This window comes from Pelodiscus sinensis, chromosome 29, assembly GCF_052426305.1.
Source record: "Pelodiscus sinensis isolate ZL-2025 chromosome 29, ASM5242630v1, whole genome shotgun sequence".
Taxonomy (NCBI): Eukaryota; Metazoa; Chordata; order Testudines; family Trionychidae; genus Pelodiscus; species Pelodiscus sinensis.
The window spans coordinates 6,022,361-6,046,803 of NC_143080.1; the positions used below are offsets into that span (position 1 = coordinate 6,022,361).

At 56.1% G+C, this 24,443-nt stretch overlaps 1 protein-coding gene across 5 annotated transcripts in view; it reads right to left on the reverse strand.

Moving 5' to 3' along the window:
* Window positions 1-24,443, reverse strand: part of JUP (junction plakoglobin) — a 57,037-nt gene that overhangs the window by 13,383 nt on the left and 19,211 nt on the right. For 2 of the 5 annotated variants that reach the window (XM_075911529.2, XM_075911531.2), the window contains exons 2-4: window positions 4,194-4,435; window positions 1,621-1,880; window positions 337-575 (exon numbers count right to left, since the gene is read on the reverse strand). In XM_075911529.2, coding sequence (XP_075767644.2) covers window positions 337-575; window positions 1,621-1,880; window positions 4,194-4,435 — 741 coding nt within the window. Of the gene's footprint in view, window positions 1-336; window positions 576-1,620; window positions 1,881-4,193; window positions 4,436-5,053; window positions 5,203-17,890; window positions 18,051-24,443 lie in introns of those variants that run through there. The other 3 variants (XM_089774058.1, XM_075911530.2, XM_089774057.1) reach the window with 3 other exon arrangements.

Genomic DNA, 24,443 nt, shown 5'->3' on the forward strand with positions numbered 1-24,443 from the left:
CCCAGACCAGCATGGAAGAGACGCGAGCCCAGGCCTGGCCCTAGGAACGAGCAACCTGACGTCTCCCTAGCCCAGCGGACGCTTCTCTAGCACGGCCTCGCCCTGAGGGGTGAACGCAGCCTCTGGGAGGCCCGGATTGGACATCCCACCACGGCCGGAGGGAGGAGACCCGGGGTCTGGCCAAGCCCAGGAGGCACCAGCCAGCTCAGAGAGCGGATTCCAGGCTGCAAGCGAGCACACCCAGGTTCCTCTGGCAAATGAACGGGCTCCATTAAGCCTGCCCGGCCCTGCTCCCCTCCCACGCCCTGTCCAGCAAGCCTGGCAGCTCACGGGTACCTGAGCATCCGCACGAGAGCCGGGATGCCCCCGGATTTGAAGATGGCCAGCAGCCCCTCGCGGTGGTGCGAGAGGTTGTGCAGGATGCTGGTGGTGCAGCGGGCCGTGTCCAGGTCGCTGGTGTTCTGCATGGCGCGCACCACGGCCGCCACCACCTGCGGGGACTGCATCAGGGCGCGGCGCGAGGCCTCCTTCTTGGACAGCTGGTTGACGATCATGGCCGCTTTGCTGACCACGACCTGGGGGAGAGAAGGCCGCAGATGGAAGAGGGGCCCCGGCCGACGCTAGGAACCAGGAGCTTCAGTGGGGGTGAAGCTACCAGGGTGCAACGCATCAGCCTTTCTGACAGCGTCGCTCTAGGAATTATGGGGGGGCAGGCGTCTGGCCGGTGCCTACACGAGGGGATCACAACGGTGCCTTCCAGTCCATGGGGCACTAGGGTGCAGGCTGCCCTGTCCTGCCCTCTGGCCAGAGCCAGCGTCAGCCCCAGGAGTGCTGAGTTTGCAGGTGGTACTAGAAGAGCCAGAGGGGCAGGGGTGGAACAGGGGACAGACAAAGGGACACAGCTGCCCTGGGCTGTCCCCCTCGCTGCAGCACGGCCGGCGGGCCAGGTGACCGCCGTGCTATGCGCAGAGGACGGGCGGCCGCAGCAGGATGGCCTCAGAGGTCCCGGCACCTCGCAGCAGCATCCCCCGGCCAGAGCGACGCGGAGAGGAGACTCCCCGTGAGGCCTCCCGGAGCACCTTGGGCGGTGGGTGTGGGAGGTGTTGCCTTTCCAAACTGCCAGCTCGGCCTCGCCCACGCTCCGCCCCCTGCCCCGACCCTCCCCGTTCTGTGCGTCTAACCCCAAGGCTAGGGCCGGGCTCCAGCTGGGGCCAGGCACCACCTACCCCCTTCCGTGTGCCAGATGGGGCCAGGGAAGGCTGGTGCTGCGCACCGCCCCCCAGCCTCCATGCTCCAGCTGGGACCAGGAAGGCTGGGGCCATGCACCACCTGGCCTTCTCCCCATACTCCAGCCACGGCCAGGTGCTCCGGCTGGCACCGTGTGCTGCCTGCCCTCACCCCCCTGCTCCAGGGCCAGGAGGAGGAGGGGCTGGGGCAATGCATTGCCTGCTCAGGAAAGGGTGGTCTGCCCCTACAGCAGGGGAGCCCTTAGCTCCCATGGGGCCCTGGGTTGCAGGGGCGGGGCCTCAGGCAGAAGGGGGCGGGGCTGAGGACTTGCCTCCCCCAGCCCTAGGCGGACTCCTTGCCCAAGAGCGGGCACGGAGCAGTTTGCTCCCTTACCGGGTCCTCGTCATTCAGCAGCTTGGTGAGCTCCGGAATGGCCCGGGTGGCCAGCTCAGCATCGTCCTGGTAGTTGATCAGGTGCACGATGGCGGATTTCAGCATCTGGGAGGGCTCGGCCAGCCTCTGCACGTTGGTCTGCTGGCCCTCGATGTGCGTGGTCATGAGCAGGGAGCGGTCCTCCACCGTCTCCGGGTACATGGCAGCCCGGACCCGCTGGGCCCGCGTCATGGCCAGCTGAGACTCCATCTCGGCTGCAGCTGGGAAGAGAGGGAGGGCTCGTTAAGTTCCCAGGCCCGGCAGAGTCCACACTGCCGGGCCTCCCGATTTCAATTAGCCGAGCAGGGCGCTTAGCACGACCCCAGCCACGTCAGCAGTCCCAGCACGGCGCTGGCGCTTCACGCTGTAAACAGATACAGCGGCCCCGAGACGAGGGAACACTTAATTAGGCAGCATAATTAGGGAATTGTCACACGAGGCCCGTTAATTAACAAAAATTGAAGGCATTTGCAAGTCGGGACCAGCTGGCTCAGGGGATTGGAATGACACGGGGAGGTCTTTCGCCATGTGGTATGCTGGGACAGACCCAGATCAGAGGCTACTATTGGTAACCTCTGGGCACTTCTGGCTGGTTCCTAGCAGATTCAATACCCCCAAATCACAGCAGTGCCTAGGACCAGGCTCTGAGGATCAGGGAACAGAAGAACAGCCAGACTGGGTCAGACCAAAGATCCATCTAGCCCAGGGTCCTGTCTGCCAACAGTGGCCAGTGCCAGGTGCCCCAAGAGGGAATCATCAAGTGATCCACCCTCGTCACCCATTCCCAGCATCTGACAAACAGAAGCTAGGGACACCATTCCTACCCATCTTGGCTAATAAGCATTGATGGACCTATGCTCCGTGAATTTATTAGTTCTTTTTCTAGCCCTGTTAGGCTACGTTTACACTGCACAGTGATTTCAGAATAAGCGATTCCAGAATAGTTATTCTGAAATAGCACATCTATACTGCAGGGAAGCCTCAAAAGTAGTCCGAGGCGGGCTTCCCTAATGTAAACATGCTCTCTCGATTTAGAGCCCCAGGAGAAAGAACTTAGAATGGCCCTGGTGAGGGTCTATTTCAAAATAAGCCGTCTGTTACTTGGAAATTATTTCGAAATAACCAACTGGCTGTGTGGACGCTCTCATAGTTACTTCAGAATAACAGCCATTATACCGAAATAACTTTGCTGTGTAAACACACCCTTAAAGTCTTGGTTTCACAACATCCTCTGGCAAGGAGTTCCACAGGTTGACTGCGCGCTGAGCAAAGAAAAATTTCCTTGTTTGTTTTAAGCCTGCCACCTATTAATTTCCTTTGGTGACGCCTAGTTCTCATGTTATGGGAACAAGTAAATAAGCTTTTCCTTATTCACTTTCTCCACACCTGTCACGATTGTATAGCTCTGTATCATATCTCCCCTTTTCAAGCTGAAGAGTCCCAATCTTTTTAATCTCTCTTCATATGGCACCTGTTCCAAACCCCTCATTTCTGTTGTCCTTTTCTGAACCTTTTCCAGTGCCCAGATTTTTTTTTTTTTTAAATGAGGCGACCATATCTGTACGCAGTACTCAAGATGTGGACATGCCATGGATTACAAGAGGCAATAAGATTTTCTCTGTTTTATTCTCTATCCCTGAGCTAACTCCGCTGCAAGGCCTGGTCCACCTAGCTGCTTGGCTTAGGGCTGCCAAGAGGATTCTTGCACGAGCCTAGCTACGGGCTCGGAGAGGCGGGTTGCCCACGCGGATGGACGCTCCCTTCTGACAACACAGAAGTGCTCAGGTAGAGCAGCACAGCTGCAGCTCCGCTGCTGTAGCGATGGAGTCATCTTCCGCTTCCCCCCGGGGTCAGTCACCTGAGCCTTCTCCTCAAAGATAAAGGCCCGAAAGAGTTCAGCAGCTCGCTCTAGTTAGAGAGGAATAGAGGCAGAGTCCCTTCCCACCTCAGCCCAGCGGGGCTCTGGAGCTGCCAAAAGAGCCGTCACCCTGGCGACGGCCGGCTCCGTGCCCGTTTCATGGAGGTGTTTGGGGTGCAGGGAGAACGTCTGTCTGCCCCCCCCCTTTTCAGACGTGCCCGAGCTGCGGCTACTTTGCGCGACGCCTCGGAGCAGCGCTACGCCCAGTCCCCGAGCAGCCGGGGCACGGAGAGGCACAGATGGCCGATCACCAGGCTGGGACCAGACGGCTGCGATCAGGAGCACAGCTTAAAGCACCGTGGAAACCGAGCTCGGAACGAGAGCGGCGGGTCTGCCGCACAACGCCCTCCCTGCACTCGGACCAGCTGTCAAACAATTCACCGGGGCGGTGGGGGAGGGGGAGGAAATGCATTTTAATCTGCAGCAACAGCCCAAGCCTGGAGAAAAAAAAGTCATGCACCCACGGAGAGGGGCAGATCAAGTACAGGCCACGGGAGACACCGTGGGGGAGATGGAGAAAGGCTGGGACGGAGCAGCTGAATTTCTGCCCCGCCCCCACCGGAGTGTCTACTTTGCTCACGGCCAACTTGACATCCTGACCACCTGTCCCCTTTACCTGCTCCCGCGCCCGCGCCCAGGCCCAGGCCCTGGCCCTGGCCTCCTCCCTCTCTGTAGGTGGTGGTCTTGATGGTGTACTGCTTGCCGTAGAGGTCCTCGTCGTCCCCAATGCACCTGCTGCTGACCGATGGCACCTGGGTGTTCATCCCGGAGTGTATGCCTGAGTCGTAGGTGTAGGTCTGCTGCCACTCCGTCACCTTGATCGGCTGCTCCATCATGTTCATCACCTCCATGGCTGCTCTGCAGGGCGAAGGGGATGGACGTTACAGCCTCCCTCCAAGCACATGGGGGAACGGAGCCCGATTCGGATTCCCAGTATCCTCCCCGGCCCCCACAACCCAGGCTAACACACCAGCTGTAGCCAAGCACCGCTTGCCCTTCTCCTTCCCACGCAGGCAGATCGCTATCTGCCATGTTCTTCTGAGCCAGATGACAAATCCCACAGCTCAGCACTTTGCCTCTCGTGTTGGGACATGAAAGGAGGCTGTGGCTGGTACAAGCTCCCCCGGCCCTTAGTCACTACAGAAGGGCTGGGTTAGTCTCGGTGCGGGGCATCCCCCACCGAGGGACGGATCCCCTGCTTTTCCGGGCAGTGCCCAGGCCTTTTTTCAAGAGCTGTTTCCCGACAGACGAGCCGGCAGGATGCGGGATCCTGTCTCAAAAGGCCGGCACTTGGAAGAAAAACCCAGGTTCGAGGTGTTTCTCGGACCGCCTCCGAGTACCTAAAAAAAATCAGGCAAGCCGCACTATAACCGAGCAAAACAGCCTGGCGGTGGGTGCGGATCCCGGACTCGCACAAGCTGCTGCATCCAAGCCCCAAGGGAGAACAGGCAGCCACGTCTCGGGGTGGGTACTTACCCCGGACGCAATAAGCCGAGTAGCGGCACCTCTGGGCGGGATCAGTTACCCCGTGACGGAATGAGAATGGAAGCAGCTTCTGCGGACTCCGCTCTAAGCTGCCATGCCAGCGCCGATCTCCTTCCCGGGCTGGCAGCTGGCTCAGCCCCTGGGGGAGGAGACACCACGCTCCCCCTCCCGCGCAGCCCCCGCCCATGCTGCTGAAAGGAGTGGCTCTCCAAGGCGTGCCCCATTCCCGCTGCCATACCATGCTCAGCCTCTAAGGTGGGGGCAGAGCCCGGATCAGCAGGGTGGGAATCTCTTGTACCTCCCCACGCCGGCCACTCCGGGGCTGGCTGCTACGCCGTGCACCCCTGCCTCCCACCTCGGCCTGGCCTTGGAAGACACAACCCCACCAGGGCTCAAGGGCAGGCTGCTCAGAGTCACTCCAGATCTGCCTGGCCCAGGGCCCATTTCCAGGAGAGGAGGCAGCGGCGCTTAGAGAAACAGAGCGAGCAAGGAAAGAGGCCCTGGGCATTGGCAGGCCGGGACACAGCTGCACAGCCTGGGAACTACATTTGCAGCTGGGGCTATGCGAGGCGGCTCTGTGGCTCTAAAACAGGGAGACTCAACTTTGGAAGCCCCGGGGGCCACAATGACACTCACAGCACATGCTGAGGGCCGCAACTCAAGTGTGGCTGCATATATATGCAAATATATGCAAATAGCTTTTCACACAATGCTCTGGTTGCTCCGGCACCTCCCCTCTGGGGGCTAGAAGTGCAGATACCCTGTCTTGTCTGTTCCAGCCAGCCCCTCCGCTTGCGTCTTTCAGTGCTCACCCCGCCTAGGAGACACCTTGCCGTCGTGAAGCGTGTTCCCAGTGGAGGCCATGTACAAAGGATTCCACCCGCAGGCCGCCGGTTGAGCCCCACGTAAACTCAAACCGCCCCGCGGGCCGCAAACAAACGGGCTGCGTGTTGAGTAGCCCTGCACTAAAAGGCTGAGCGAGAAGAGCAGTAGCAGACCCCCCGGGATAGGAATGCCAGCAACAGCTCTCTGGGAAGGGGGGGGGGGTCTCTCCAGATTGGGGGGAGGGTGGACAGGAAGGATGCATGGCTGAGAACCTGGTGAAATGATACTTAAAGGAAACAGACAGGGGTCGGACTGATCTTTGGTCACCTGAACAGGAGCTTTCAGGGAGACTTGGGAAGAGGATCTGGGGTTTGCACCTGGCACATGCTGCTAGCAGCTGGGTTAGTCTGGTACCTGCTTGCCCTGCTCCCTCCCCCTCCCGGAGAGTGGGGGAGGGGGGGATCCTCTGGCCAGTCCTAGGGGTGAGGCTTGTTTGCACCACAAAAGAAGGTGGCAGACTCAGAACGTGGCCATTCAGCGCCCCACCGAAGATGGAGCCCCTGCTTCCTCTCAGAGAGGGCCCCAGGAGGTTAACACAGCCAAGGCTGGCGCTTGGGCCAACCAAGCCAACAGCTGCCGCGCACACAGAGGCTGCGCACGCTCAGCCCAGTCCATAAGGGAGCGTTTACCCCGCTGGGCTTGCTTTCCTGGCCCCCCCCAGGCGGGGGGGGGGGGAAGGGACTGGGGACTCGACAGGCACCTCGGACAACAGGGGAAGCCGGCCAGCCCCGTTATCGCAGGCGAGGCGTTGGCTGCATGGAAGGGGGAGGTAACTGCAGGTGGTGAAGCAGGTTTTTCCTTCAACCCTGCCCCAGCGCAGCCCGGCCTGGCCGCTAGGAGGGCCTATCCCAGAGTCACTTGCCTCCTTCCCATTGGCACAAGCCTGACTCCCGCGCTCCGGGGCGGGGCTCCGCCCAAAGGGCTCCAAGCCAGGAAGGAGCAGCAAGCCACAGACCCCAGGCCGGGCTGTCGGCGTCCTGCTCACCTGAAACTACCTAGCACCCCTCCGGGGGCCAGCTCACAAGTGCCCCAGGACCACTCCTCGTTTTTACGAGTAGCCAAGTAAAGCGGAGCCCGGAGGCCTGGCAAGCAGCGCTCTGGAAGCCCCCCCCGTAGCCAGCGTGCTGTGGGAGCAGGCGACGCAGGATCCCTAGCAGGGAAGCCAGGCTAGGGGAGAACCAGATGAGTGCGGCTTACTGCCTGGATGGCATGCTGGTTTACACAGCCACGGCTTCCCCAAAGCCAGCAGAATACACCATGGCCGGGGCTGGGGGGGGGGGGGAGGGAGGGGATGGATTGTAATGGGGCCCCAGAACCTCTGCAATGGGGGGGAGAATGGGAGGAGGGCGCCACTGACCCCAGCGTACCTGGGACACACATTTATCATGCCGGCCTTTGTACAGGGCAGGGCTCACGCCGCAGCGCCCCCCCAGCTGGGCCAGCAGCCAGGGCAGCTCTAGCCCAGCCTGCTCTTGGCTTGTGCGAGTGGAGGGCAGGTTCTGCACCCCGCTTTCACCGTCTGCACAGCTCCACTACGGGGCTCAGCGCTCGGCTGCTCAGCCCCAGCACCAACTACCTTCCTGCACCCTGGGGCTCAGTGGAGAAAAGCCATTAGGCCAGCCCCCCCCCCCCCATACCAGGCTGGGGTACACAGAGCAGACGCTTCCCAGGAAAACGCCTGAGGTGTGGTTTGCACTAAGGCATGGGTTCCCGAACTGGGGGGGGGGGGGGGGGAAGAGGTGCGTGAAGAAATTCCAGGGAGGCGTGAGGTGACCCAGCCCCCCCACAAGTTTTGCGGTTATTTTTGTTGTTCGTGCCCGGTCATGATTTTTTTTCTTTTTTTTTTGCTCAACTTTTGCTGCTTTTTTTTGGGGGGGGGGGGGGGGGGAGGGGCGAGGGTTTCTCAAAAATCAAAAAGGGAGTCCTGATGCCAAAAAGTTTGGGAACCACTGCACTAAGGCAACGGAGGCCAGAGCCTGCCCCTTCCCCCGCTTCTCGGCATTCCCTGAGCCCCACCTGTGCCCAGGGTCCAGGTGGGCTCCTAGCAGTAGCGGAGGGAAGAGAATTCTTCCTGCCCACCTCCCCTGCCATCTCCCCCATCCTGGGCGCCTCACAGGAGTCGCTCTCCTCTCCAGGCTGAGGCAGACCCAAGAGGCCGGTCATCACAGGGACTTGGCTCCCCCTCTGCTACAGGGCCCTTGCTCCAGGGTGACACAGAGCAGGAGTCAGACAGCCAGGGAAGGGAGGCATGAGTCACAGTTTCAGACTGGATAGGGAGACAAGCCAGCAGCTGCTCTGTTGGCCCCATGGGGGCAGGGATTTCGACCAGAAGAGGCAGCCACACAACTTTCCAAAGTAGAGGGGAAGTAACCACCTTGCACCGATACTCTGAGTCACGTGGGCCAGGAGAGCTCTGCTGCCTGCTCCCCCTCAGCCAGGGACAGACCCATGGGCAAGCCTGCGCCGGCAGGAAGCTGGTCCAACCTTGACCCCCATCTCTCACCCGGCTGACGCCTTGCGTCCGAGTCAGGGCAGCGGCACCAGATTTCGGGGGTGACAGCACCTTGCTGCAGACGGACACGGTCTGCTCGAGATCTTGCTGTTCCTGCAAGGGCTTGGCAAAAACCCGTCTGAGCCCCGTTCGTTCTCCCCAGGAACGGCACCACGGTCGAGGGAGAGGAGTCCGACCCAGGGCCTGGCCGCACATTTGGACACACCAATGCAGGGACAGAATTCAAAGGAGCCCAAACCAAGCTGGAAGTGTTGCCTCGTAGAGTTAGAACAGGGGGACGCAGGAAACCTGGTGTCTACTATTCCCACTGAATTTGGACAAGTCACTCCACTTATGTACCTCAGTTTCCCCACCTATAAAGCCGTCTGACCACCCAACATTTAACTGCACCAGTTTAGGGCTATGCAAGTCTACTAGATGCCTGAAATCTGCATGAAGCTAGCCCACAGACATACCTGCTCTTCGTTCGCTATCTAGTCCCCCGTGACCATCCCAGGTCCCTTGTAAGGGCGGTGTTCTCTTGGCCATCTGTCATTTTAAAGCTATAAAGTTGTATTTACTGGTTAGGTTACCATGTTAATGGCTTGTGCATAATGCATGCTTATGTGGTAGTTTAAAAAAAAAAAAATAGAGAGACAAAGCTAGAACCACTAATGGAAGCTACTCAAGGCTATTGACTCCCCCACCGGAGGGGGCAGAGACTGGATTTCAAGGCAGGAAGCACAGGAGTCAGCCCTCCCCTTCGGTTGCCAGTGAGCCATTAACAAAAGTAAGCACAGATCAAAGTTTCTAGAAAAAGCCCCCTCCCCCCAAGTCCATAGCTGACTCAGATGCTGAAAATATACGGCTCTAACGTTCAGCATTTCCACCCACGTCTCATCGTTCTGATGGGTTTCGGATACGTCTGCCCCACCCCCGGCATCTTTAAATAAATCGTTGGGTATCGCCCCGACTGATGACCGGGTCCAGCTTGGCGAACAATTCTCTTCACTGTCAGCCTGGAACTCGCATCCCGCCCACTTGACCCCGCAGTCAGTCATGGGGACGGGAACAAAGCAGGCTGGAGACACGAGGCACCGAGCAGCAGCCAGAGACAAAGGGCATTGTCCCAAAGTGGTCACTTGTTAGCGAAGGGCACGGCAGACTCACCCCGGGCGAGGCTGGCTAGCAATTCCATGTCAGCGCACGCAAGGCCCCTAAGCGGACCGGAGTCACCCCCGACAGCCCCAGGCTGGCCCTTAAGCCACAACAGAAGCAACGGCGTTAGCACATCCTGGGGCAGGTGGAGAAGTCCCAACCGGCTTCTTTCCCAGCTTGGGCAGTCTGGCGAGCTACAAAGGGAGCAGCTTTCCTTACTGTTGGCAATTTGGACAGAGAAGGGGGGGGGGCAGGAAGGAGGAAGTCTAAATTTAAGCATCTAAGTGGGCAAGGAGACAAACATTTAGCACTGCTCAAAGCTCCCCCCATCGGAACGATAGGGAAACTGGCAGGAAGATGAAGCGAGTTGCACGGAGCTGCAGAGAGCACCTGGCTCATAAGAAGGAACAGAATTTACAGGGGCGTGGCTTGTACATATGGCCACTGAACGGGAGGAGATGGGGATGAACGAATGGATCCCAAACCCACAGAAATCAGTGTTCCTAAGCCAGCTGGGTATGCACACAGGCACAGAGGGACGGTGGGTCACAGAACACTCGAGTCAAGAGCCATGTTCCCTCCAATTTTTTCCATCCACATGCAGAATAAATTTTGTTCTGTGCACCACCACATGGGTAGATGTGCACCACCCATAGAAGCACATGCGGCCAGCTGTGGGCGCTCTGCCAATCAGCAATTTAAATCTCTCACCCAAGTGCTCAGTTTACAGGGAACACTGGTCAGCAGGAGAGATTTTTCACAGCAGTCTGGGAGATTTAAACACCTTTCAGAGGGATTAACAGAAGAGGCATTTTAATCCCTTCGCCTACTTTCAAAATCTCAACTAAGGGCCTTACAGCCAGGAGGAGGAAGCAAAATGCAAGGGGTGGGTATTTGAGAAGTGGCGTTGGAAGCTGAAGAAGCCTATGGAAGGACTACAAATGTCACACACGACCAGGAGGGGCCGGTTCCACAGAGACTGTGCGTGTATGTGGACAGTAACTGCTGCTCTGAGATCTGAAGGAGTTTGACAGCCACTTATTGTGCAAGCATCCCTGGGTTCGGCGGGAACGCTGACGGCACTGCATAATGCATGAGCCACCGTTGCCTCTCTGGCATGGATGGCAAGCATTTAAGCTTGCAAATCAAAAGCTAGTCCAGGACTGTTCTACATGAAGAAGTGGAGCAGGCCGGAGACCGGGGCTGCAAACAGGATAGCTATTTCCTAAGCACTGCATACAGCTATCTGCTCGGCAAGGCTTTGTAGAAATAGTGTCCAAGCCAATGCACCTGTGTGATGGATAGGTGCAGCACTGGCCAGCACACAGCGACTAAAGGGTTAAACTCAGGTGGGGGGGGGGGGAGAAAGAGGGAGATTGGCAGAAAGCCAGGGAAGCCAATGGGAAAGACTGTTGAAATTTACATGGTAAAGGAAGAGCAGCCAGTTGTGAGAGTTCTAAGTTAAGGGTTGGAGGGAGCACCTCCAAGGAATTCGGGGCATGGAAGTGGACTGGACTGTGAAGGGATTGAGAGTAACTAAGGGGAAAACGTATATTTAGCTGGGATCAGGGTATGTGTTTGGGTTGTTGGGTTAAATCTCTCACTGTGAAGTCCATGTGCCTTCGCTTCCCCACTCACCGTATTTAAGCTACTGACTGCCCAAAGAGAGAGCTTGTGTTTTGATCTGTTCTTTTCTGAGTTGCTCTGTCACACCTAGCAATCACATATGCTTCACCAAGTAGATCTTTTTGTTTTGTTAATAAAAACCACCCTTTTTAAAGGAGATGATTTGATTCTTGTGCCCTGGAAGGTAACAGGAGGCCTGTGGTGTGTGTCTGCCTCACCTGGGAGGTCACCCTATCAAAGAGTTTGTTTTCGGTGTTTTCTTTTTTCAAACTCTCTCGTGGCAGAAGAGCTTGGGGTACCCCATGGGAAGGAATTCAAGGGTTCCCTCCCGGTTTTTTCCAGGGTTCTTTTTTAAAAAAATCCCGTGATGCTGGCAGCCTATCTTCCGGAGTAAGCACACCTGTGACTTTGGGGAGTTTTTTTGGAAGCAGAGCCTACAGAGGCAAGCTATTTAAGCTCTTTTGCGAGCCTCCACCTTCTTCACTCCGAGTGCCAGAGTAGGGACCAACCCTGACAGCCTGCAACACAGCATCTACTCACGTAAGACAGTGAGCCGTTCAGAAGTGCGGGCAAATTACAGCAACCTCCGTGGTCCAGCGTGATTTCAGTGAGCCGGATGCCTGCTTATGGGCGTGGCCATGTTCCCACGGTCCCAAAAAGTTTGTTTACAGCCACGAGTCCTGGTTTTCAGTGTTCAGTGCTGTGATTTAGTTCTGATTTAACCCTACACATCTTCTAAGAGCCCAGTAAAGAGTGGGAGTGTGGGTAATGCCGCTAGACAATATTGACCTCCCATGGTCAGATCCCAAGGGTGCCAGATTAGAAAGGTTCTACCTGTATGTTGACCAAGGCACCAATCTCTCAGACTCGCCAGTTTCCCAGATTAGGACTTCAGGCCAGATGGCGGCACCAGCTTTCTTCCCTACCTTCACACCACTAGGATTCAGAACGTGCTGATTTACGGACCACTGGCACAGAGGGGCCAGAAGATCACAACAGGGCCCAAGGTAGATTCTCCTTCCCTTCACTGGCGAGGCTACTCAACCACAGCAGGTGAGCGGCAGGGAGCACAGCTGGGAAAACTGAGCACTGCGCCATGCTACTCGTTTATAGTACGGCCTTCCCGGAATTCCTTATTCTCACTGAGTACCGCCAGAGCCGTAACAAGGGTGGGGCACTCGCCCCGAGCGCAGTTACATTTAGGGGCGCAAAATTAAAAATGAGAGTTAAAATAGGGTTTCATTTATATCTTTACTATCATCTCTTTGCAATCTCAATATATGTGCAATTAACACCATGTGCAACGAATAAAATTAATACAAACAATTAAGAACTTTATCTTTTTGAGGGGTGGGGAGGCGCAGTTCAGCAGCTTCCCCCAGAGGCAGAAAACCTTACTTTCGGCTTAGAGTGCCTCTCCTTTGGGGAGCAGGAGAACGGACGTGTCCCCCACCCGCTCGCCTCTCGGGTACGGGGGGGGGGGGGGGCCAGGTAGCAGGCGCTGCTCCATTCAGAGCTGCACTGGAAACATGAAAGGAGATTTGAGCCTTTTGATTGTAGGCGCGCGCGCGCCAACGAGGTCTATTAATGCAACCAAGAGCCTCACAAGCAGAGATTGGCGAAAACTAGGTCACATTACAAACGCAGAGTCTCATCCACGCTATAGAATGGAAAAGAGAGCGCGCGCAAACCCCACATTTCAACACATCTGGCAGCCTTCGGTCAGCAGCACGGAGCTGGCAAGTAATAAGCCTGACCACTGGCATCGCGGGAAGTGTCTTTGTAGACGGGCCAAGCAACGAGTGAGCCTGCAGCCCGCACGCCTCTAGGCAACCGAGCGAGCCGAAACGGAATGCTGCTGTTTGACTAAGAACTTGGGAAATGTCAACAGCTCCCGGGTACAAGCCAGCCGGTGCGTTTGTGCTGGGCCCTCCACCGGCACTGAGAGACGGAGGAGTCCCTGCCCCATCCCCTTGTCAAATTAGGGGCGAGCACAAGGCGGAAAAGCCCTTAATTCATCCTGAAAACCGCAAGAGACAAGGCTACCCCGGCCCCCCGGCTGTGGGCGACATGGCACGGGGGTGGCTGACAGTGCCCACCGCTGCAGAGACGGCCCCGTGGGTGGTTTGGGCCAGTAATTCAGAGGGATGGGAAGAAAGGACGCCTTTGTCTTCAGCCTGCTCGGGGCAGACACACGAACACGGGAAGGTACGTCCGGGCAGCTGCAGTCAGAACAGAGAACAAGGTAGCAACAAAACAAGGCATTTGCCCTGGCTTGAGAATCTTTTGGTGCCAAGCGGCTCCCCACGCCAGCCCTGAGGAGATCTTGGACACGAAGGCAGGGGGGTAGCCAATTGTTTTTGAAGGGGGGGGGGGGCACTTCATACGTTTCTGAAGTGGCCCTGGACCGTCCAGGAAGGGGGCGGGGCCTTAGGCAGAAGGGGCGGGGCCAGGACACTTCCTGTGCTCCCCCGCCCACAAACCCTGAGGGGAGCACGTGAAGTCTTTGCCCCCGCCCCACCCTACAAGGGGTGCTTAGAGTGAACCGCCAGCTGTTTTGAACAGCTGGCAGTTCCCTCTGGTCTCACATGCCCCTGGAGTGGGAGGGAGGCTTCACTCGCTTCCCGGTCCTCAGGTCTCGATTGGCCTGGGGGCAGGGCGGCTGCGAGCTGGATCAACCTGCTTGGCAGGCCAGATACAGCCCATGGAGGCCCTTTTGCCCACCCCTGCCCTTGGGAGTCACTAGTAGGGATGTAAAAACCTCCTAAAAAAAATTAACCGTGTAACCGATTTAAATAGAATTGTGGTTATGTGGTTAAATGAGCTCTGCCGGTTTCACAGGCTCCTGGCACTCCCGGCTCCGGAGTTTAACTTAACCAGAACCAATATGCAGCAGCTTACCGGTTAACCGCCTCCACCCCTAGTCACTAGCACGCCGAAAGCAGGCCTACCGCGGGCAGGCACGTACGCAGAGCTTAGGTTAACGGGTCTGTACGTAAAAGGGGTTCCCATACCACAAGTGCCGCGCTGGGATTTGGAAAGAGCAAGGCGAGCATTAGCGGGAAGACCGGAGGCAGACCCAGGAGGGCAGGCAGCCCATGAAGCCCCCCTGCAGTGACCAGCAATGCCAGCACTCAGTCTGGTATCTACCTGAAAGTCATGGGAACGCGCTCCGATCTCCTCCACGCCTGGAGAGTTTAGCCCTGGGACTGGGGAGGAAAGTTTTGAAACTGTGGCCCCGAAAGCAAACGTAGAAGAATTTGGAGTTGAAGTCTCATGATTTGTTGGGGGGGGCCAGAATCGGACTCATGAGTTTTGAGCTCGGAGTTGGCAGCACTGCAGGGACAGTCAGGAAGTGGACCACAGGCAGGCCACCACCAGCGTTCCCTATAAGCTGAGCACTGGGTGGATGGCTGCCCAAGAGAGATTAAAACACGGCCCAGCTGATTAGCAGAGCACCCACAGCCGGTAGCATTTGTTTCTCCTGGCGGTGCACACCCACACATGCCTCAGTGCACAGAACAAAATTTATTCTGCACCTGGGTGGAAAAATATTGAGGGAACATGGACCACCACATAAGAGGCAGAGTCCTCCTTCCTGTTAACAGGAACCAATTCTGCCCCCAGAAAACTTCGTTCAGGGATGAGCTAGGCAGGTCATTACACCAGGACTCATCTGTTTAAAAAAACATGATCCAGGCCCATGCTTGTGGGGTGTCATAGCAAGGAGAGGCCCACAGGAAATTCTTCTTATGAAGGGAGGCGGGGTAGATTTCCCATTCTATTAGCAGCTACAGCAGTGACACCAAATCTCTCCCAGGAGACCACATGAAGGTCAAGCGCTGTTCCTTTAATGGCGCGCTGGACAGGAACAGGCAGAGCATTCCCACCCATCTCAGCACCGATTTGATGGACACGCAGCACTAAGGCAGCTCCCCACCCTTGGCTGGGCCAGCGCAGCAGCTGGAGATAACCAGACAGGAGGAGAGATGGAGCTCTATCTTCTAGGCAGCTGTCTGAAGCAGCCATTAAACACAGTACAGACAGGTGGTCCACTGGGAGGCACAGACCAGATCACGCTTCCGGCCAATGGGCAGTTTACAGCCGGAACAGGATGGTTCCATAGCAGGCAGTTGGTAAAAAACAAAGGAACAATGGCTGGGGAGAGCCGCCCATCCACCAACACTTAGGGGTCACCACAAGAGACTTTCCCTTTAAAGTTCTGCCTCTGACCACCAGCTGCGCTCACCCAACTCCTCTGTCAAGGGCGGGGTCCAAGCCTGGGAATACAGGAGAAGGCAAACCTGGCTAGATTTAGAAGGACACGCCCTGAATCAGGGAGAGAAAGTCGCTATCACAACTAGTGCTCTTATCTACCATTGGTCCCAGGTTCCAGAAGGGCAGCACAGCGGATGCGGAGCCCCGCTGGACGATGCTCACGGCGCTGCAGCTCACGGCCAGGTCCGAGGGGGAGGACCGCACACTTCCACGCCAGCAGTCCTGGCACATGCCTGTGGTGCGTAGGCAGCGGGAAGCCCGCGCTGCCACCCTTGTGACTCTGGAACCCATTCAGAGGCTGGGAGATCTACTGGCCTCTCCTGCCACCTCCTGAAGGGGACAGAGGCAGGCCCACCACCCAGAGTGGGCTTCCTTCTAGAGTCAGAATGTTAAATTGGTAAATGCAACTTGTGTCAACGACACGATTAGTTGACAGGGCCGCTCTGCAGAGCCGCAGAGGGGGTAGCTCCAGGAGCCGGCTCGAGCCAGTGTAGGAATCTCTCATGAGTTGGTGGTAACAGTCCATCGCCTGCTCTTCCACATTGGTGTTCTCCTTAACTCTGCCCTCTGTCTCTAGAATAGGGACGTAACAGCGGCTGATGACTGAGCAGTTCCAGCTCATGCTGGCTCCGGGAGCCACCCATGCTACAGTTCTGCATTTTAAATGTAGTAAGAGCCAGTAGGCTCTTACTACTTTTATAATGCGGAGACGCAATGTCCCGGGCCAGCGTGAGCCAGGATTGCTCTGTCATCAGCCACCGTGACATCCCTATTCTGGAGACAGAGGGCAGAGTTAAGGAGAACACTAATGTGGAGGAGTAGGCGATGGACGGAGTGTCGCCACCAGCTTGTGAAAGATTCCCACGCTGGCCAGCCACTAAAGCGATTGCCCTGTTGAAGCTAAAGGACCCTTGTTCTGGATAATTACTATACAGAAGCTGGGCCTAATTTGTGCCTTTTCAACTGCAAATGCTTGGCTTGCAGTCACAAGGACTACAGCTATGCTATTAGTACAGAGGCTGGCCACGATCAATTTTTAGCCACAGTGAAAAATCAACCCGCCCCATTTCAACCAAGCCTTCTGCAGGTGCTGTTTCCCAGCTACTGGCACCTGGGGGAGGATGGGGGGGGGGGGGGAGTGCACATGGGGAGGGGCACATGAAGCTCACTCATGCACAAGCCTGCTCCCTCTGAGACACGGGAAAATACCCTTTGGATAGATTCAGAAATTCAAACAAAGTCATGGCCCGGCATCTGACCAGCTCAACTAGAGGAAGCAGCCAGAGCTGCCCAGGCAAGCAGGGAATTTACAAACCAACAGCACCACTGACTGAACAGGGGTGACCGTTTCTAGCCCTGAAAGTTTGCATGCAACTTGCTGTCGCAAACACTTTGGGGAGAAGCAAACTCGAGTGAACTGCGTTCCGCTTCCAGAGCCAGGCCTCTACTGTCCGCTGAAACCCATGGAGGTGCCAGACTGGCCAATTGCGTGTGCACGTTGGGAGAAACATGACACCAGATGGGCAACATTTATTTAAGGGCTCAAAAGTGGGAGAACAGAAACAAGTATTAGGTCAGACGAGACGGTTTGGCCACCTCCTCCCGCAGAGCAAGGACTTAAAAAACTGTAATTCTTTCCCACCAGAAGCCTGGAGCGAAGGAGTTAAGAATCCTGACATGGAGCAGAGGAAGCTACCACTGGAAAGAGACTAGAAGTCTCACGTCTACCAAGTTATTTGATCTGCATCCAGACAGCTTCATCTCTGCACAGATAACGTCTACCAATAAATATGCATCTATTTGCAGCTCGACTGCCCGCGTCTTGGCACTCCGTGGTCAACCTGTCTTCCTTGTGCCAGGCAGGCAGCAGAGTTCCAGCTTTACACTGATTTATCGTTGAGCAATCCCCCCCCCCCCCCCGCAAAAAAAGCAGCAGGGAAGCCATAAATATTGTTGCATTAAAAAAACACCCCATCCTCAGACATGTTCCACTTCCGATACTTCCTGTTGTCAGGCTCAAATCGCTCAGTGCCAGTTATGCGATGGGAGGCATGCAGGGTAGGAGCTCTGGATATCAAGGCACAACCAGAGGATGCTACACTAGGGTGCATGACTGCATCCTGCCGCCTCCCCCCTCCCCCCTTTGAAATCACCAGCCAAGGATGAAAGCCAGAACTGCCAGCTCCAATTAAAAGGATTTGAGACTAAGAACACGGGGCTCTACCAGAGCACGATCCAACCACTCAAATAGGTTAAATGAAGCTCAAAGAAATCGCGTTAACCCCTTGGACAGACAATCCTGCTAAGCACCCGCTTGGCTTGGAGACTCCTCGTGTCTAAGGGTTACGGGGCCGTGGCCAGACAGTCCAGTCACACATGACAAATCTTACCTTGTGCTTCGAATTTTCAGGAGATTTCACACTACTAATGTCACTGCCCAGGGTCCTAAAGCACCACCCTTCGGAGGCAAGCCAGTAACTTGAAACCCCTTTGGGTAGGACGGTGCTGAGGGGGGTGCCCCCCAGTCGCCCCACACTGAGTTTTCAGGGTTTCGTGTGCTGTCGAGAATGAACCCAAACCAGCTGCCCGCCCGGACAGAAGGAGCGAGGGAGGAGCAGGCAAAGGAGCAGGCTGGGCTACCTATCCGCACACGAAACAGCCCCTCCGCTTTCCAGAGAGAACAAAAGGTCAGAAGGGCTCTAGCGCGCCCCAGTCAGGAATCCCAATGTTCACAGCTATGCGGGAGTGGGATGAGCCTGAGCGAATGTAATTAGCGACTTAAGGCCTTTTGCAAAGACAGCTGGAGAGGCATCTCAGGCAGCCTGCGGAATGCGCTACAGGAAGAGGTGCGGATTCTTGGCACCTCGAATCCTCCCACCAGCAAATTAGGTAACATGTACAGTAGAGAAAGCAGAGGGGAGACAAGTGCTCTCCGGAGCAGCCTGGAGAAGTGCCACAGTCGGAGGAGAAGCGTGTCCCTTTTAACTCCGTGTTCTCCAAGTCCCAATTCAGGCAGCACTCCAGGGAGCTGATGGGTAGGCCTCAGAGCTCAGAAGAGTTTAAAGCAAGGCCAATTATCTCCTCCCCTCACACAGTGAAAGTATAGACAGAAGCCAATTCCTTTAGTGACAAGCCTTAATCCCAGCCTGGCTGTGACCTTACACACACACAGCACCGAATCCACTCACATTCCCCCTCTGCCCATCAAGGTGCCATGGACTGACTCCAGGCGGCCCCGAAGCCACAAGCCCCAGTCCCTGCAAAGACTGGGATCACCAATGGGGAGGAGGGGTGTCCTCCAGGAAGGCTCCCTTAGCGTGGAAGGCAGCAAAACACACACACACACAGAGCAATCAAAAAAACCACGACAACAGGATGTTAAGCAGGACTCATTTTGTCCTGCAATAAACATGGCTCCTTATTGACTTTGTGGCTAATAACCAGATGCTTTCCTAGTGTGGGAAATATGTGTTGGCTGTTTGGCTTGTCTCAGAGTGGGTTGGAGTGGGGGGCTGGACTTGAACCCACCATCCTGTGGTCCCCAGGCACATGCCCTATCCCCTAGGCCACTCCAGAACCTGCCCCATCTATGTACCTTCCGGACATCCCTTATCCTGCCTTCTGAGTGCTAGTGCTAGTTCCTGGTCAGCCTAAAAGGTGTCCCAAAAAGGGCATAAAACCACCACACAAGAGCACCAGTTAAGTATTTTTGTGAGGTACAGACACCAAGAAACATTTGGGATCTCATGACAGCCTCAGGACCTGGAATAGCAACTTCCTTCCCTCCACAGGGTGAGGAGACTGAGTAGTAAGGGCCACATGTAGGTGCCTAAAGATGCAAACAGGTGCCATGGGGGGATTTCAAAAGCACCTATGTGCCCAACTCCCATGGGTATTATACCACCATGTGCCCAATTCCCATGGGCTCCGGGGGAACTTTCAGAAGAGCCCAGAGGGGTAAGTATGGTTACAACTCTGGCCCTGCATCATCGCCTATGTGCTAAGGCAATCTGCAAGGTCCGAATGGAGTCCTTATTGCTTCGTAGGGGGAGTAGGGAGCACACCCACGCCCTTTCCCCACCAGGTAACCCATTACCCGGTTAAGCGGTAAACATCACCTTAAGTAATGCTTACCAGCTCTGGTTAACCTGTAACCGGGGAGGGGGAGGGGCTGAAACAGCTCCCCGCCTGCCGTGGGCGGGGGGCCGTTCCTGCCCCCCAAGGGACTGGTAGGGGCTGCGCCGGTGTCCAGAGCAGCCCTCTGTCCACAGAGAGCCCGATAGGGGCTTGGAGCAGTCAGGGGCTGGAAGTCAGGAGTCAGCAGCAGCCAGCCTGGAGCAGTTCCCAGCCTGGATCCTGTTTGGTCGGTTAACCGGTTAAACATTAGGCTGCACTAGTGTTTAATCGATTAACTGATGAACCGGTGGGAAAGGTGATGCTTATTAGGGATGTAAAATCCTGGTTAATCTGTTAACCGGTGCCTAGGAGGGCCACTCCATCCAGGCTGGAGCGGCCTCCTGCCCCGGGATCGCGCTTAATTAATTAACCGGTTAAACCTAACCACCCGTTAACTGCCTCAATGGGATTGTCCATCCCTGATCCCCACCTTCCTCCGCCAAGATCGGGTTAAATTCCGGCGCAAGGCACAGCTGCTCCTCTGCTGCAGTATTTACAGCCAGCGAAGCGCTGCTGGGAGCCACACGTGCCCTGTCCAAGGCGCGCTGCTGAGGTTAAGAACGAGCTTCCTGCCCAGAAGGAGAACCAAGGATGAAAGAGCGAGCAGCACTGAGATTCCACCCGCAGCCAGGAGAAACAGAAGCAGGAAATATAATCAAGAGTCAGATTTTTCAGCAGCTTAACCCATTTCAGTGGAGGCTTTGCAGGGAAGGAAGGTGGAGCAATTCAGGGGGAATGGAGGGTTCTTTCACGAGGAGAGGCGGGTCACAGAAGTGATCTTTGTGAAGACAGCTGAAATAGCATCATGTGATTCTGCTCCCCCCCCCCCCCCACACACACACACACTCCGCTAGCTCTGTCCTCATCAGCCAACAAACAAAGGAACTGAATTCCTTTGTTCTCCTGGCATGTTCACACGGGACTGGAACTATTCCCCCAGCTTCCCAGGGGAGGCAGACGAAGGATGCAACAGACTCTTGGATAACGTCATTCCGAGAGAATCAGGAAGGGAGACGGGCCGGCAGATAGGGGTTGTAAATGCCATCGCCGGAGGGCATGGGGCCTTTCCAAAGCGGTCGATACATGGCTGCGACCAAACATGCGCCCGCGTGTGCGTTTCTCGTGCGTTCCTTCCTACGGCTCCTTCCCTCCAACTGCGCCTTTCCAACAGCGGCGCTTGCACGAATAGACGCAAGAGATGAGCACATCCTGCAAACCCGGGAAGTGCCGTGACTTCACCCCACTGAAGGTTGGCCACCTCACAACACTCAAGTCCAGGCGGTAATATCCCAGCACCCCGTCAGACGACGTCCAGGTGCTCCGTGTTAATAGCTTCCACTCGTCTCCCTTTGTGATGCTATGCTGGTCAATACAATTAGCTGTCCCTGGCAAGTAAGTGGAGCGTACAAACCCCCTGAAAGCAGCCGGAGATAGGGATGTAAGCCATTAGTCGACTATCCAATAAGCATAAACTTATTGGATAGTCGTGTAGTGGCTTGACTAGTCGCTTCCCCCCCTTTCTGCCTCTATCAGAGGCAGCAAAGGGGGGGGAGCAGACACCGGTGCCGGGGGGAGCCAGTTTAAAAGCCAGTTCCTCCCAGCACCATCGCCGCAGGAGGGCAGGGGAGGCAGAGGTGTAGTGGGGGGGCGGCCATGAGCCAGGAATTAGCTGTCCCAGCTTGTGCCAAATTCCCCCCCCCCACCCCCACCCCACTTCAGCCTTTTAAAATGTATTAAGAGCCTGGCGGTTCTTAATACTTTCAAAAGGCAGAGCCACAGTGGGGTTACGCAGCCGGGAGCCACTGTGGTGCTGCAGTGTCCCCTCTTATCGACCAGACGACGGAAATTCCATCGATTCGTTGATTCAACGCAACTTAACATCCTTAGCTGGAGACGCACCTGGCTCCCTTTTTGCTGAAGTCTGGTTATTGCGGGCAAACAGCCAGAGTCAACAGCACGTGGAAATGGCCCTTCGGGGGGCCCCACACGGCGCTGGCTGTTTGTATTTGTTCCTTCCCGACAGCAAGTTGTGCTGCTTTCTGCCACACCGAAGCAACGCCCCACACGAGGGAAGGCCGGGAGCTGGCGGCTGCGAGGCTCCGGGGAGATCACAGGCATTATCTCACCGCCATATGCACACACGGGTAATGCTGAACACAAGCAGCGGAGCGGCCTGCTCCATTGTGTCTCCTGCTGATATTTTCCGTTGGATTAAGCCTGCGAAGGAGCGAGGAACTCAGCCATGAAGAGACATTTCAGAGATGCCAAAGCCAGACGGACAATTACATGATCCAAGTTGGCTTGTGAAAAACGACCCCTCCCCTTTTCCTCCGGTCACCGAGCACAAGCAGAGCTCATTTGCATTCGGCTAACGCGGGGGTGGGGAACTTATGGCCCGTGGGCCGAAGCTGGCCCACCGATTGCCTTGGTCTGGCCCACGAGGTCCAGGACTCGCCCCCTCCCCTCTGCAGTGGGGCGAGCCAGCCCTGGCATTCCAGCCAGTGGCGAGGAAGCGCTCCCTGTAGGCACCGCCCCCCACTGCTCCCACTGGCAGGCACGTAGAGCCATGCAGACATCTGTGGCCCCCATCCCCTTACCGCCTCCATCCCAGACCCCCCCACCCTATCCCCCATCCAGACCCTGCACCTGTACCCCTAGTCCTTTCCCCAGCAGCTCCTCCCACACACTGAACCCCTCAATTTTGGTCCCCATCGCAGCACCTGGGGGGGTTCCTCACAAAATCTACTAGCCCCCAGAAGAGTTAACCCAACTCTGGGGGTAAGCTCTGAGCCTCCCCTCTGCTTCCCATGTGGGGCTGCAGCTTGAGGGAAGTATGTCGTCTCCCCCCCCACACACACACACTCTCTCACTCGGGAACCTGTGGGGGTTAGGTTTTTGTACGTCTTTTTGTTTCTCATTTGTGCGTAGTCAGTGGCCCCAGATCCAGAATAGGTTCCCCCCCACCCTGGACATGCAGCTGGGCTGGATTTGAAAACACCGATGCCCTCGGCAGTTTGTTCCAATGGTGATCCCCCGCCACTGAAAAATTTGTGCCCAATTTCTGATTTCAACTCCCGACCATGAGTTCTTGTTCTGCCTTTCTTCGCAGGACTGGAGGCCCCACAACCACCACTCCAGGCAGGTATTTTATCGCGAGACAGTCCCCTCCACAGGCTGAGCAGAAAGGTCTCACTGGAAGGCATTTTCTCTAGACCTCGAAACCTGTGTGCGCCCCTTTTCAGCAGCCCACAAAACGCAGACACCTGGATGTTGTATTCCAGTAGTGGTCTCACCACTGAGAGAGTCACAGGCAAAAATCATTTCCCTGCCTCTCCATGCTGCTCGCCCCCCTGCGCCCACCTAGTACTACAGTGTGATGCCCTGGCATGCGCACAAAGCACTCATGACCATCCTGAAGGGGCTTGAACGCACCTTCTCCACCCAACTGGCGGAGGGTGGAGCGCTAGGCAAGTTGGTTCCTGCCCCCACTAGCTGGAGGGAAGGGATGCCTGGCCACAGTAGGGGTGGGGCAGTATTGCTAAGACGGCCGATCTGCACACACACAGCATCAGGGAAGCAACTCCGGCAATCCCCGTCAAACGTGGGCTCTTGGCTTGCAAGCGACTTGGGCGCCGTACCGCCGACCTAAGAACAGCCATATTGGGTCAAACCAAGACCCATCTAGCTCAGCGTCCTGTCTTCTAGGAGTGACCAATGCCAGATGCCCCAAAGGGAGTGAACAGAACAGGGATTTATCAAGTGATCCCTCCCCTTCCATCCATGCCCAGCTTCTGACAAACAGAGGCTAGGAAATCCATTCCTACCCTCCTGGCTAATAAGGGCTCGACAAACTGCAGCGAGAGCTACTCGCCAGCCCCGCACCGTGCATGCGCCAGATCGGCACTGCGCGTGCACACAGCACCGGTGAATGAGGCACATGGAGCGACCGGCTGAAATCTATTCCCCATGGGCAAGTAGAAACAGCAGTTTGTCAAGCCCTGCTAATAAGTATTGATGGACCTAACTCCCATGAATTTATCTAGTTCTTTTTTTGATCTCTGCTAAAGCCCTGGTCTTCACAACATCCTCTAGCAGGGAGTTCCACAGGTTGACTGTGTGCTGCATAAAGAAAGCCTCCCTTTTTTTGTTTTAAACCTATGTATTAATTTCCTTTGGTGACTCCTAGTTCTAATGTTATGGGGCAATGGACAATCATCATTCATGCCAATTTCTAGGTGTGCTTATGCTGCATTCATCCTCAATGCAGTCTCAGGCCAATCTTTAGACAAATCAGCAGGCTTTTCACCACAGAAAGCTGGCTAGAGCCCAATCAGATAACCCGATTCCACCTAAGAACACAAGAACGGCCATCCTGAGTCAGACCAAAGGTCCATCTAGCCCAGTAGCCTGTCTGCCGACAGTGGCCAATGCCAGATGCCCCAGAGGGATCACAACAGGTGATCCTCACATGATCCCTCCCATCTCCCACTTCCAGAGAAACAGAGGCTAGGAACACCATTCCTACCCATCCTGACTAATAGTTTCATGGAGGTTAGGTGCATCAATGGCTATCTAGCTCTTTTTTGAACCCTGTTAAAGTTCTGGTCTTCATAACCTCCTCTGGCAAGGAGTTCCACAGGTTGACTGTGCACTGAGTCAAGAAAAACTTCCTTTTGTTTGTTTTAAACCTGCTCACATGGCAGACAGGTTTAAAACAATAGGCAGCAGAAATGAAGTCCTCGTCCCAGTGGGCAGGTCCGAGGCCTT